Source organism: Rosa chinensis, unplaced genomic scaffold (assembly GCF_002994745.2).
Source record: "Rosa chinensis cultivar Old Blush unplaced genomic scaffold, RchiOBHm-V2 RchiOBHmChr0c32, whole genome shotgun sequence".
Lineage (NCBI taxonomy): Eukaryota > Viridiplantae > Streptophyta > Magnoliopsida > Rosales > Rosaceae > Rosa > Rosa chinensis.
Genome location: NW_020126843.1, coordinates 52,196 through 66,342, shown reverse-complemented (window position 1 = coordinate 66,342; position 14,147 = coordinate 52,196). Strand labels below are relative to the sequence as shown.

The 14,147-nt window shown below is 45.6% G+C and overlaps 1 protein-coding gene across 1 annotated transcript; it reads left to right on the top strand.

Moving 5' to 3' along the window:
- The first annotated feature begins 3,767 nt into the window (after window positions 1-3,767).
- Window positions 3,768-13,636, top strand: LOC112181369. The gene is made up of 5 exons (XM_024319740.2): window positions 3,768-3,998; window positions 7,035-7,176; window positions 12,682-12,864; window positions 13,053-13,219; window positions 13,325-13,636. The coding sequence occupies exons 1-5, from the start codon at window positions 3,768-3,770 to the stop codon at window positions 13,634-13,636; spliced, it is 1,035 nt and encodes a 344-aa protein (XP_024175508.1).
- The last annotated feature ends 511 nt before the right edge of the window (window positions 13,637-14,147 follow it).

Genomic DNA, 14,147 nt, shown 5'->3' with positions numbered 1-14,147 from the left:
CTTTGTTCTCGTTCCAAATAGTTTCGTACGAAGCGTTTAGGAGAGTGAATACCTCGTACCTGGGAGGAGGTGGTGTTTTACTGTTTTGTTGTATTCGATCTTCTCGGTGGAACTAAGTACCGGAGTACCCCTCAGACCTGGATGTAGACTCCCTGGTCCTCTTGCTTGAATTATGGGGTGATCGTCCCCTATCTTGGACGCATTCCCGCTTAACCACCGGGGTCAGGTTGGACCTGCCTTCTGGTCTGACATTATCCCCGTATGTTTAGTATTCAGCTTGGGAGTGTCTGATTGCTGTGGCCATCAGCTCGTCGTAGCTAGCCGGGGGATGATGATTGATCCTGTAGAGGAAGTCCTCGGGCCTTAGGCCTCTCCTGAAAGCCAACTCAGCTAGTTCTTTGTTAAGATCTCAACACTTAGCGGTAGTCGCTTGCCATCGGTTGACGAAAGATTTCAACGTTTTGTTTTCTCCCTGCTGCACCTTCAGCAGTCCCTTTGGGGTTTTTATCCCATCGGTACGTAGGATGAAATGAGCTACGAATTTGTCTACGAGTTCCTTGAACTCTAGCCTGGATACTTCTTGCTGCAGATCAATACCAATCCCCCCCCCAACATATGATGACCTCCTCGATGCCGCTACCGCCTTTGCTCAGGCTGAGTATGATACCTTTGGCTGCGATACCAACGCCAATGCGCACCCGGTCACCATACCTCAAGTGAACAATCCTGATACAAGGAATAAAGACACCAGCCGAGACAAACCTGCCCAGACGAGCGACAGGATCCCACGGGAATGACAAGGCTATAGTGATAGGAGGGACATGCAATATGGCAAGAGACCCGAGAAGCCAAAATACTCCTCAAGCAGTTGACATAGCAATGCACCATACGGCGGCACCCGACACAAGGATGACCAGCGATCTGCGGCACCCCAATATGAGATTTATACCACCCTCACCGCCTCTTATGAGGATTTCTGGAATAACCACAAGGACATCATGCCACGCCCACCACGGCGCAAACCTGGCCAAGCAAAATCGTGAGATAACTGTAAATACTGTACATATCATGAGGAGTCCGGCCACCCCACCAATATTTGTTGGGCACTGAAAAATGCCATAGAGCACCTCATTCAGAGCCGCCAACTCTTGCAATATCGCACTCCCGCCACGGGCGTTAATGCCATCGAAGTCTACAGCCAGATCCTAACTACACACGGCGGCGGCCCACGAACACCCGAGACCCACCATGCACAGAAGCGACAGTGCCCCCAGGGCCAGGAGGTATTAGGACTTAGCCATGGCTGCCACACCCCCCAGGTCGACTGGAATTCAATAGCCTTTAATAGCAGCGAGGACAATATCTAGAAGCACCACAACGACCCACTCTTAATCACCATGGTCATCGACCACTATCGGTGCCACAGGGTCCTAGTCGATAGTGGCGCGGTGGTCAGCGTCGTGTTCTGCAGTTGTTACGAAAGCCTCAACAAAAGCTCACCCCAGACCATGAACCCCTAATCAGATTCGCAGGAGAAATCACACAGCCCGTAGGATCCGATAATTTGTGGATCACACTGGGCGGCGGCAGCAATATCGCCACCATGACAGCACACTTCATAATCGTCGACTGCCCCTCCTCCTACAACGTCATTCTGGGACGCGACGCCATATGGGAACTCCAATGATTCGTGGCAGGGCACATGCTAATGATGAAGATACCTACTCCGGGCGGCATCCTCACCATCCGAGGTGATCAAGAGCTCGCAAGACAATGCAACTCATTGACTGTCGGAAGGGGACACGGCAGGCGAGAGGTACTTCTAACCTCAGACCTAACCTCCCCATCCGACAAGCCCGATGACCCAAGGGAAGACCCTGAAACCCTAAATGATCGAGATACATGCAGCAAGAAGAAGGACGACAAGTGCAAGCTCAAGCACCCAAGACCAGATGCTTTGGAGGACCTGACATCGATCTCTATTTCCGATGCACACCCAGGGAGAAAAGTTAAGTTTGGGTCCAAAACAGACCCACAGTTCCAGGAGGAGCTCATCGCCTTCCTCAAGTCCCGATAGGAGGTGTTTGCATGGTTGTACGCCGATATGCCAGGAATCGCGCCAGAACTGTTGACCCACAAACTCACCATCTCCCCAGACGTTCCTCCAATTCGCCAAAAACTAAGGGCCTTCAAGGAAGAAAAATACAAAGCGATCCAGGCAGAGGTCAAGAAAATCCAAGACATCGGGTCTGTTCGGGAGGTCTCCTACCTAACATGGCTCTCCAATGTTGTAATGGTGAAGAAGCCCAACGGAAAATGGCACATGTGTGTCGATTACACCAACTTGAACAAGGCTTGCACGAAGGACAGTTTCCCCCTCCCACGAATCGATCAGCTAGTCGACTCCACTGCAGGCCACAAGCTCCTCAGTTTTATGGATTCCTTCTCAGGCTACAACCAAATCGCCATGGAACCCTCCGATTAGGAGCACACATCCTTCACTACCGATAAGGGTTTGTACTGTTACAAGGTAATGCCATTTGGTCTAAGAACGCCGGGGCCACATACCAGAGATTGGTTAACGCCATGTTTGCAGATCATATCGGTAAGATCATGGAGGTATATGTGGACGACATGCTCGTCAAAAGCGTCACCATTGAAGATCACATCAAGAACCTGGGCATCATCTTCGACATCCTACTCCAATATGGCATGAGACTCAACCCAGACAAGTGCGTGTTTGGCGTACTAGGAGGCAAAGTTCTTGGGTTTTGTAGTCAGCGAGAGGGGTATTGAGGCCAACCCCGAGAAGGTACAGGCAATCCTCGATATGACACCGCCAAAAACTAGGAATGAGGTCTAGTCCCTCAGCGGGAAGGTTGTCGCTCTCGCCCGATTCATATCGCGCTTAAGCGACAAGTGCGCCCCATTCTTCAAGTGCCTCAAAACTCACCATACCGAGCCGATCAATTGGGGACCCAAACACGACAAGGCTTTCCAGGGCCTCCGAGACTAACTGGCGTCAGTACCCACCTTTTCGAAACCAATCCCAGGCGAAGTCCTGTATATCTACCCCGCCATATCAGTCACCGCGATCAGCGCCGCCTTGGTCAGGCAAGAAAATAGCAATGAGCTGCCTGTCTATTACACCACCAAAAGGTTCAACAACGTCGAATCCAGGTACTCCGATATTGAGAAATTCGCCCTTACACTCCTTAAGGCTGCCCGGGGGCCTACGGCAATATTTCCAAGCTCACACGATACATGTCTTGACCAACCAACCCCTAAAACAAGTGCTCCAGAAACCAAAATCTTCAGGAAGACTGGTAAAATGGTCCATCGAACATTTATTACACGCCACGCACGGCCATTAAAGGGCAGTCCACTGCCGACTTCATCGCCCAGTTCATACCCCTAGAAGATGTCGCGCATTCGGATGACTGCCTCGGAACCCCATACCATGCCCACATGGACTCTCCATGCGGACGGATCCTCTAACAATAAGCTCAGTGGTGCCGGGGTAGTCTTGACCGACCCAGAGGGGAATACATACGAGTATAAGCTACAATTCAAGTTCAAGGCCTCAAACAACGCAGCGAGTACGAAGCACTGATCACTAGCATCCAGCTGGCCAAAGAATTAGGCGTCACCAGACTGATAATCTTTAGTGATTCCCAACTTGTCGCCAACCAGGTCAGCGGCGATTTCCAAGCCAAGGAGCCGCATCTATCCCACTACCAATCTCTCGCCAAGACCTTACTCCAGCGATGCCTCACCTACCATACAATCGCCCTGATCCTTTAGGCATAGAACTGCAAGGCAGAAGCCATCGTGAGGTTGGCGACATCGGCCCCAGACACCTAAAGTTGGAAATTCTAAACAAACCAAGCTTCGATAAACCATTCTCGGAGATATTCCTGACCGAGAGCGAGCGTCCACCTTCATGGATGGACCCATTTATCGACTACCTCTCTAAGGGCAACGAGCCCCAGGACAAGGTTATTGACAGGACCCGCCCCGAATTCCACCCTGGAATCCGAAGTGGCCCTGCGGGACTCACTTTTAAAGAAGGTTTACCAAAAATTTCGGCATAACCTCCCTTAAAAATGGACAACCCAAAAACCTGTGGAAAACAAACTTCACTTCTAATAATCCAACCACAAACTCCTAGAGCCACCCTGCTCCCATCATTCAACCAACTCAAGCCCAAAAATAATAACAGTGTATCAAGTAATTCAAGTCTAAGAAACTCCAAGATTAAAATACTACAATTCACAACGTTAGGTCATAGACCTCAAATATAATTCATACAAGTTTGGGTCCCAAATCCCATAGTAATCAGAGCATTCTAGGAATGTAAATGGACAAGGAGTGCAGTAGGCTAAACAGGTAACCTACAGAATGTGAGGGCGGAAGCAGGTGCAGTCACTATGGCTCACTCTCGTACACCGAGCAGCAATACTGCAATCTGGGCATTTGAAACCGAAGGGCCCAGGGGAAAGTACATAAAAACATTAGCATGAGTGGACAAAAATAAACGATTTTAAACCAAATGGATTTTATACTTTCCCACATTTATTTCTTTAAAATTCCCGATGCATGCAATGATTAACAAAAATAAAATAAGAGGAGTTCCGCTCACGAAAGCTGACTAGCCCCGCTAGTCACAAACGAATAAAAGAAAAGGTTGAAACTCAGATACTCAAGGAAATAAAACCAGTCCTGCTGGCTAAAATAAATCGGACTAGCCCCGCTAGTCGAAAATAGTATAATGAGTAAGGGAAGACGATAGCCATACGAGTGAGCCACCCAGGCTCGGGTGATAGCCTCCCAGGCTATAGTACTCCCATTACTCCCGTAATATACCCTTACGTCACTAAGTGTAGCGATAGGATACTGGGCTTCAGAATTACTGTCACAGAGACAGTAACCAGCGCCACAAAGGCGGAGGGCTTCGGTGATCCCATCACCTCACCACAAAGGCGGAAGATCAAAGCTAGCAATGATAAGTCACCCAAAGTATGGCAAAAGAAAATCCGAAAACCACAGTAAAATCATAAAACTTCCCCAACTCTCGTAAATAAATTTCCAACGACGTGTCCCACATGCCAAGATAATCTCAAGTTCAAAATAAATAGGAGATAAATAAATATAAAGATTTACTCCATCGAAATCTCATTTCGAAAATCTCATAAAAATCTCAAATCGCTGAATATAAATATAATATAAATAGTATAAATCCGGAAATCATATCGGAAATAAATAAATAAGAGAAGATAAGCGTAATCCAATGACGTGACCCCGCACGCCATAAAACCTTCAAATAACCAAATATCCAAAACCATTTATGAAAATAACGATATGCTTGGGAAAGTAATACGATAAATAAATTATAACCTCGGAACCGATTAAATAAATGCATGCATCATTCTTTGAAAAATAAAAGTCCACTCACAGTATATGATCAATCCTGACGTCGCTCAGTATTTTCCTCGTACGAAGACTCCTCTCGTCCTGTACGAATAGCACTCGTAAAAATATATTTACAGGACGGAAATTAACTTTACAATAATTAGAAATTGAAATTCATAACGTCCCCCTTCAAAATTCAACTCTTTAATTCACATCGAATCCATCCATAATACTCCAACAATATTCATTCATCGATATATAAGTTCTAAAGTGAATTCGAAAGAAATTCGACGATCGAATTCACGTAAATCAATAATTAACCATTTATACTCAATTCGTAATTCCTCCAATTCCCACCAAACTTCATGTATACAATTCTACAGTCATTATAGGATTTATGGAGCCAAAAATTGTAATTAAAACTCAGCTCTACGCGCCACCCACAGTGGCCGCGCGTGGGGCCCACGCGCCACCGGCAACCACTACCAATGGCCACCAAATTTTGGCAGCACCACCTACTCAACAGACCCAATCTCTTTCTCAACTACAACAAGTTCCAATTTTACCTTGAAGGGCTCCAAATTGGCCGGTGAAATTTTTCCAGAAAACTCCAAGAACCCTAGAAATTTCAAATCGTTAATTCGACCTCTACACTGCAAATTGAAATGAAAGACCTTAGGGGAAATGATCTATGTCAAAAACCGAACCTTCGACGCCGGTTTGGTGGCCGGAGACGGCCTGAATCGTCGGAAATCGGCAAAACCCGCAAGTTGCTACAGTAACCTTCCCAGCAAGAAATCGAGCTCCTCCGGCCAAATCTCCCCAAAATACCACCACAGATGTGTCAAGGGGGAGGAGACGAGCTTGGGGATGGCCGGATTTCATCGTGGGTCGGCCGGAGAGGGAAGAAATTGAAGGGGGAAAAATCGGGCTGAAAGGGGGAAGGAGTCGGGGGAGAAGAGAGGGAGAGTTACCGTGGGTTTCCGAAAATGGAAACCTACAGTGGTAACTTTCCATATATATATATTTTTTACCATGAACAGTAACTTCCACATTTTAAGCTATAACTTTCACATACGAACTCCAATTTTTACGTACCACATATGCACGTGCTTGGTTTAACGTCCTCTACAACTTTCATGAAGGAAATTTTCTCAAATTGTTAACCCATAAAAAGTCAACTTCTAGCACCCCCCATAAAAGATAAAAACTGAAACCGAGGACGGCAAAACATAAAGAAATTCACTTCGACACAGATCAAGGATAAATCGAAGACGGGGCGTAACAGTTATTGCCACTAGGCTCTGCAGAAGAGCAACGCTGTACACGGTGCGAGAAGGCAAACTATACAGGAAGGGCAGATCTTTCCCCCTGCTAAAATGCATCTCCCTCGAGGAGGGACAACGAGTCTTACTATTGCTGTATAGTGGAATTTGCGGCAATCATGCAGGTGCGAGGAACCTGGCATTTAAGGTATTGCGTACACGGTACTATTGCCCACCATTGAATAAGACGCGAAACACATCGCTAGCGCCTGCCTTAAATCCCACAAGTTCGCCAACTCCCCTCTTGCACCGTCAATACCACTCTCGATCATCTTCACCCCATGGGCATATTGCCAGTGGGGCCTAGACTTCATAGGCAAGTTCCCATCAGCACCGGGACAGCTCAAATTTGCCATCGTCGTAGTGGACTACAACACCAAGTGGGTTGAGGCCGAGGCTCTAGCCACAACGGGCTCTAGCCACAATCACGGTTGCCAAGGTCATTAACTTCCTGTGGAAGAACATATACTGCCGATTCGGAATCCCCGAGACCATCATCACCGATAACGGTGCTCAATTCGATAATGATACTCTCAGGGAATTCATCGACCAGTATGGCACGCAGATCCGATAAGCCTCCCCTCCACACCCACAGACAAATGGCCAGGTCGAAGCTATCAATAAGATAATTAAGCAGAACTTAAAAAAGAAACTCGACAGCGGCAAGGGCTTGTGGGCCGAAAAACTCCCCGTAGCACTTGTTTGCGAACGGAAAGCTTGTAAATGCTGGTACGGGTCTCCAATTCCTGTGTAGTCGATCTTTAATGGCTTTGATGCATTCGAGCGTATCACACCTCTAACCTCCTGGGTGAAAGGACTCGACCGGTCCTCGAACGTTGTCAAGGGACTCCAAGTGTCCCAGTTTTCTACTGCCTCCACCCTTGCTTGAAAGGCATGCAAGGAGTTATTCATATGCAAGAGCAGTGCTGTGTTTGGGTCAATTACCAGTGGCTCTATTTGAGGGGGCTGGGGCAAAGGCGATGGTGGCATGTGACTTAGACTTTCTGGGTACAAATCTATCAGTATGTGAATGACCTGTTGGCCAGCACCAGCGGATGTGGTCCAATACCGGTCGCTCCTGTAACCGGGACAGCATTTGCTTCTGTAGTCGTTACCTATGAAGCTCTGGCGAGGGCCTAGGTGAGTGCTTCATTATGCTGGTGTCGTCGGTCCAGTGCTCGAGTGAGAGCTGTGTTCTCATCCTCCAACTCCTGTAACTTCTGTTTGTGAGAGGAGGTTGGTCTCTCTATTGAGCCTCTACTGTTCTCGATCAATCTGGAGGTTTGGCAGTAGCAGAAGTGTGACCCCTTGCAGGAAGATGGCCTCTTGAATGGCAGCGTGCCCCATTGGAAAAATCAATACCCTCTCATCCCTCATCGGCAGACGTAGCTTCACTACGCCAGGAAGGCAAAACACTCGCTTTAGTCGATTCATGACTGTTGTTGTCATTGGCCCTCCTGCCTCGTCAACTGCAGTACCGTCACGAAGGACCCATGCTGACTCTATCTCTTCCCCGCCAGCCTCTCCCCCATCAGCGAAACCGCTAGCCTCTCCTCACTCCTATTGCGGGCAGCAGCGTCCACTTTTGCCCTAGAACTCTCTGGACGCCCAACACGGCCCATTACTACATCCCAGGGTATAGTTTGTAAAGGAATTCGATGTCTAGCGGTTCCGGCAGTGAGGTTCCTGCATGAGCAGACGAACGCAACGAATCAATAAAAATCCTATCCGCAATGTTTAGTGACACGTCAAACATGGAATCCTCACTACTCGAGATCTCTATGACGCTAGCCATCACAAACCGTAAAACTTAGGTCAGTCAGTTACAAAATGATCTAAGCTATCCCTAAGTCAGATTTCAGCCAAGAACACCAAGAACAATTACCCAGAAACAACCAAAACAAGAACACATGTCTACATGCATTCAAAACCCAGATTTGACCATCTAGAAAATCCAAAAACCTTAACTCTCTACCACAAACACCTAACCCCATCCCCAAAACCATTTTAGACCCTCAGTCACACATTGGAATGGCACCATTTACTCCAAATAGCAACAAATCTCAACTGACAGAAACAATGAGCAAACAAATAGGCAGAAGGGCTCAGATAACCAACCTGGTGCGCTTGATGATGCTCGTCTTCACTTCAAGAGGTCTCCGTCCTCTAAAGATCAATAGCCTCACACGAATTGCAGAACCTTCCTCTCGGATCTTAGAGCAAAGCTTGAAGGCGACGATATTAGTTCAAAGTGCAGAAAGTGTTAAACCACTCGGTTTCCCTCTCTTTTATGTCAACATCAAACAAATCTAAGCCGTCCGCTGAAAAACAACATCACACGATAGCCATACACGTGCCCCACGATGGCACTTACTCTTTGGATTAACTGAGGCGTTGCCTCGGCTACAAAATCCATAATTACTCGCATTAATGGCGAAGATACGAGTGTGCTAAGGAGACGTTATCCCGCACGCTAACCCAATGCATGATGGCCACGTGTCGGGCGCCGTCAGACAAAGCATCTATCCGAAGTAACCTTCAAAAGGAAAACATACCAATTAGCGAGACAGCCTCTGCTAAGCGCAACACCGCTAGCGAAACCTCTCCATTCTCATCTTGCAAGCGAGACAGCCTCCGCTAAGCGCAACACCGCTAGCGAAACCTCTCCCGTTTCATCTTGCCAGCGAGATAGTCTTAGCTAAGCGCAACACCGCTAGCGGACCTTCTCCCTTTTCATCTGGCAAGCGGGACAGTCTCCTCTAAGTGCAACACCGCTAGCGGAACTTCTCCCTTTTCATCTTGCAAGCGATAGTCTCCGCTAAGCGCAACACCGCTAGTGGAACTTCTCCCTTTTCATCTTGCAAGTGACAGTCTCTGCTGAGCATAACACCGCTTGCTGAGCTTCAAGCCAGAAGGTCCCCGCGACGTTTTTTATCAGCAGAGGGATTTCCGCCAAAGGCGATTCCGGAGGCAACACCTCATTCTAACGAAGACGGCCACGCAGCGTTACAGTTAAGCTACGTCCCGCCAGGCCAAATAAGGGGACATGTCAACAGTCTTCGACTGCCTTGATCAGGCACGTTAATCCCTGACACTCGGGTATCAAAGATTGGGCTCGCTACCCAACACCCTCTGTTCAGTACAGATCCCCCTCATCAAATAATATGTCGGCCAAACGGAGGCCCATCTTAGCCGGGGAGTGGGGGACTCCCTAGGGGGCCCACTCGAAAGGGTATAAAGAATTTTCTCAGTAAATCCATGGTTGACAATACACTGACGCTAATTATGCTGTCACAAGTCTAGCAGAAGTAACGCTTCGAACCGCTAGGCAACTCCCCAACCAAGATTGCTCTCCTTGACTGGGGACTTGTACTTATATGAGCATTTGACAAGCATAATGAGCTATAATGAGCCATGCTCATGCTACCGCTAGCAGTACCAACTACCACCAACGGTGTGACCTACGGAAACACAGCCAAGCAGGCTACCGCCTGAGCCCCAGATCACCGCTGACGTGCCGCATCAAAACAACACCAGAAGCATCACAAACTGGGAACTGAAGCATATCAGTCCCACATCGAAAAAAAGGAAGAGTTCAGCCTCTTCCCCGCCTATAAAAGCTTCACTCATCTCTCCTCATTAATTACGCATTTACTACTTACCTACTGTTATTCTGTCAACATAAATACATTGACTAACTTAGGCATTAGAGAAGAGAAGACCGCCTAGTGCGGGCTCCCTCTGATGCCCTTTGTATTTTACTTGACAGGTAGCAGAAGTATTGATTACACCACAAGTATCAGTCTGCCCATCGGACCAGCTTTAACCAAGGTTTAGCTACCGCTAAATCTTAGACATTAACAATAACAGAACAAGGGCATTTGATCAGACAATTACATGAACACACATGCAAAGTTGCTTTTTCCCTGATGATTAAGCTATAAAACCTATACCTGAGGCAACAATAAGATTAGTTTGCTAGTTTTCGTTTTCTGGTTTACATTTACATTTATATTATTCCTTCAAGCATATACCGGGGGAATATAAAGCATTATTATTCCTTCAAGATTTACATTTATATTACAGGTCAACAGTGGCTTTACACAAATTAGAAAATACAATATCTTGATCTGATGTCTTCATGTTGACTTTTGAAACAATGGCTTTACACAATAAGAAAATACAATACCTAATCAATTCCACCATTTCCAAAACCCTCCTCTCTTTATCATCAATCGAAAAATTAAGTCTTTTCCAATTGGGTTTTACGTTCTTCAAACTCCAGTAGCTTCACTATAATGGCCTCCTCAATCTCATACAATTCCTCATCCTTCGACTTAAACTAGACTCTTTCTCTTCTAGAAGCTTCTCCCAGCACCCAATTTCCTCCTCGCGGGTCTAAAGCTCTTTGAATTGGGTCGAGATTGTGGTCAGGATCGAGATGAACTGGTCCCCAATTTGCTTGCAGCGGGCTCGTATATTCTCGAATGCTTCGGCCAGAACAATGTGGTTCACCTCCGATTCTTTCAAATCCGAGATCATCTCTTCTATTTTTGTTCCTTCTCTGCAAAACCCTAATACTACGAGCTTTCTTGGCTCCAAAGCCTATCCTAGGCATGAGATTTCGCTATAAAGCCCAGGTGTTTATAGGCTGAAGGCTATCTCGTATGGAAGAGATTTTAAAAGGAAGAGGCTGTTATTTCTGATGCTCTTCTGCTTCCCAAATGGATCTATTTATAGGGTCAGGTGCAAGTGAATCCGGAAGAAGTCAAGGTCGGCTGGGAGCCCTGGAGGCAAGTGAAGGACATAAATCAAACTAGCATTTTTCCGCACATGCTGTGCAAGTGCAAGTTATTAATTTTTTTTTTTCTTCGAGATAATGGCATTAACCATCTCCTTAATTGATGCCATTAAACTCGATCTCTCAACCAACTGGTCATGAACAAGACAACACGCGTTCGGCCCTAGGAATATAAAAAATGCCTCGTGTATTCAATATGTGGGTTTGCTGCCAAAGGCAATACGGGCAATTACATATCAAAGTTTACTCACCAGAAAGTTTTAAGTTTGTTTCGAAACTGTCCTTGCTTTATTAATGTGAATACAAAAAACACCCCCAACATGTGCACTGATTCACAGATGTGCAGTTCATGTTGTCGTGCTATAATTTTGAAATCAATTGACCCAGTGTGTCTAACCCGGCTGGATTGTGAACCTTGTATCTAACAACGGCGTGTCTAACCCATCGTCCGTTTTGAGATGTGACGTGCCGTCATGCCGAAATGGTTTTGTAAGATGCCAACTAATTTGGTCTACATTGTTTGTGATTACGGAGAGAGAGTATACATTCCAGAATGAACAAGGTGCAACCATGGAGGGAATAGAATTTAAGCTTAAGTCAACTCAAATAAAAAATTCAATCTCAATATGTACCCATCATTCGGCTCTACTCACTACAACAAATATGGACATTAGTGACCAAATCATAGTGACCAACTTATAATTGGTCACTAAAAGAATAGAATTAATTACCAACATTACCCATTGGTCACTAAAATAGTCAGCGCTAAATTTTTTCCAACTCCCGCCTAATTATTTTATGTTAGTGTCCAAATCTATAATTGATAGTGACCAGGTTATGTTTGGCCGCTACAAGTTTAATGACACTTGTAGGGAAACGTTGTCGTTTTGCAATTAGTGACCAACTATTTTACATTTTTCCTTGGTGAATTTTCAAGCGGCAACTTCGTGGTCTCCAAAAAATTATAGGCGCGCTCCCAATTCCCAAATTGTGAATGAAAGATGGATATTGTGATACCCATCTTGTTCTTCTCTCACTCTGACTCCGACTCCGACTCAAATATTCTCCGACTCATACCCATCGACTCCGACTCAGATCTTCTCCTCTGCTCCTATTAATTCATCGAGTTATTTGTATTTCAAGCTATCGAGATTTTCTTTCGGAAAGATGATGTTGATTTAAATCTACTCCCGTGCTTCGACACCAAGGTCGCCAGGTCCGACGGCTTCAGCTTCGGGATCGCCTTCGCCTCCCGTTACGGCGCTAACTCCACCTCCCAGTTGTCTCCGTGCGACACTAGACTCTCGCCCTCTCTGTCAAATCCTCTCTCGCTCCGGTCCGTTCTCTCTCTCTCTCTAAACCGTTGCATTTCGTTTTGGTGATCCTTTATTTTGTGAATCGCTACGGGGATTTGATGGGTTTAGGGTTAATGTTGATTTTGATATTGATAATTGCAAAATGTTGGTCTCAGTTTTGTAAGCTTAGCACTGAAAGTATCAGATTGTAGTTAAGTTAATGTTGGCTTGTTTTGAATTCCATCGATTCATTGTGGTTTGTGATTTTGAATTTGCAGGATAATTATGGGGGATATATGGTTGCTTTTGCTGGGCATAAATATGCTGCAAGGTCTACTGCGGCTTTTGTTGCCAATAGTACCTACACTGTCACCAGCTTTACTCTTGTAAGTGAGCAAGGAAATTGCAATTGGATTTGGAGTTTGAATTCGTTAATGTCATTCGTGGTTTGTGGTTTAGGTTATGTAGTGAATGTGTTTTGATTTATGCAGGTGCTTGAGTTCACCAAGGGCAGGCAGCAGCACCTGCATTGGAAAAGGGATGGGTGCGTCAAATGTTCTGGGAGCTCCAGCTTTGTTTGCCTGCACAATCGGGACTGTGCAATCAAGACAAATAGCTGCAAAACCCATGGAGGCACTGTGGATTGCAGCCTCAGGATCCAATTGGCATTTTCTGGGATGGATAAGCACCTATCCGTTTTGAACTCATGGTATGAAGCACAGAACCTTGGTCAGTACTCCCTTTATGGTCTGTATTCAAATCTGAAGGATTCTCTCACTAGGCAGTATAACAAGTTTTTCTGATGTAAAATTGTTTCTGTCAGATTCTTGTAATTTTTTCACTACCCACTCGCTCGGTTTGATCGTTCACTTCTTTGTGTTTCATTTGTATGCTGTTGTAAAGTAAATCAAATTTGAGGATCATTGTGATTAGAGGAGAGATATATGATTTTCAGTAACATTTGTGTGCTTTGTTTTGATATGAATGTTTCGGTTTTGATTTGGTTTGATTTTCCTTATTTCTAAATTTTATTGATCAGGTTGCTTTTCATATATCCAGTGCAAGGATTAGCTGGAGACAACGAAGAAGGATTGACAGATAAACGATTGGCTTTTTGTATTTCTAGGTCTGGTAAGAAGTTGCCAGTAGTTTGATTTTTTTTTTTTCTCATATAACTTGACTCTCTATGTTTGTGTTCTTTTGTATTGTCACTTCTATATATTGTGAATTTTAGGAAATTTGGCAGTTGATTTTGCTATTAAATTGTATTCTGAATTATTAATTTATTAACTTGTCAGGATGCTCTGGATCTGC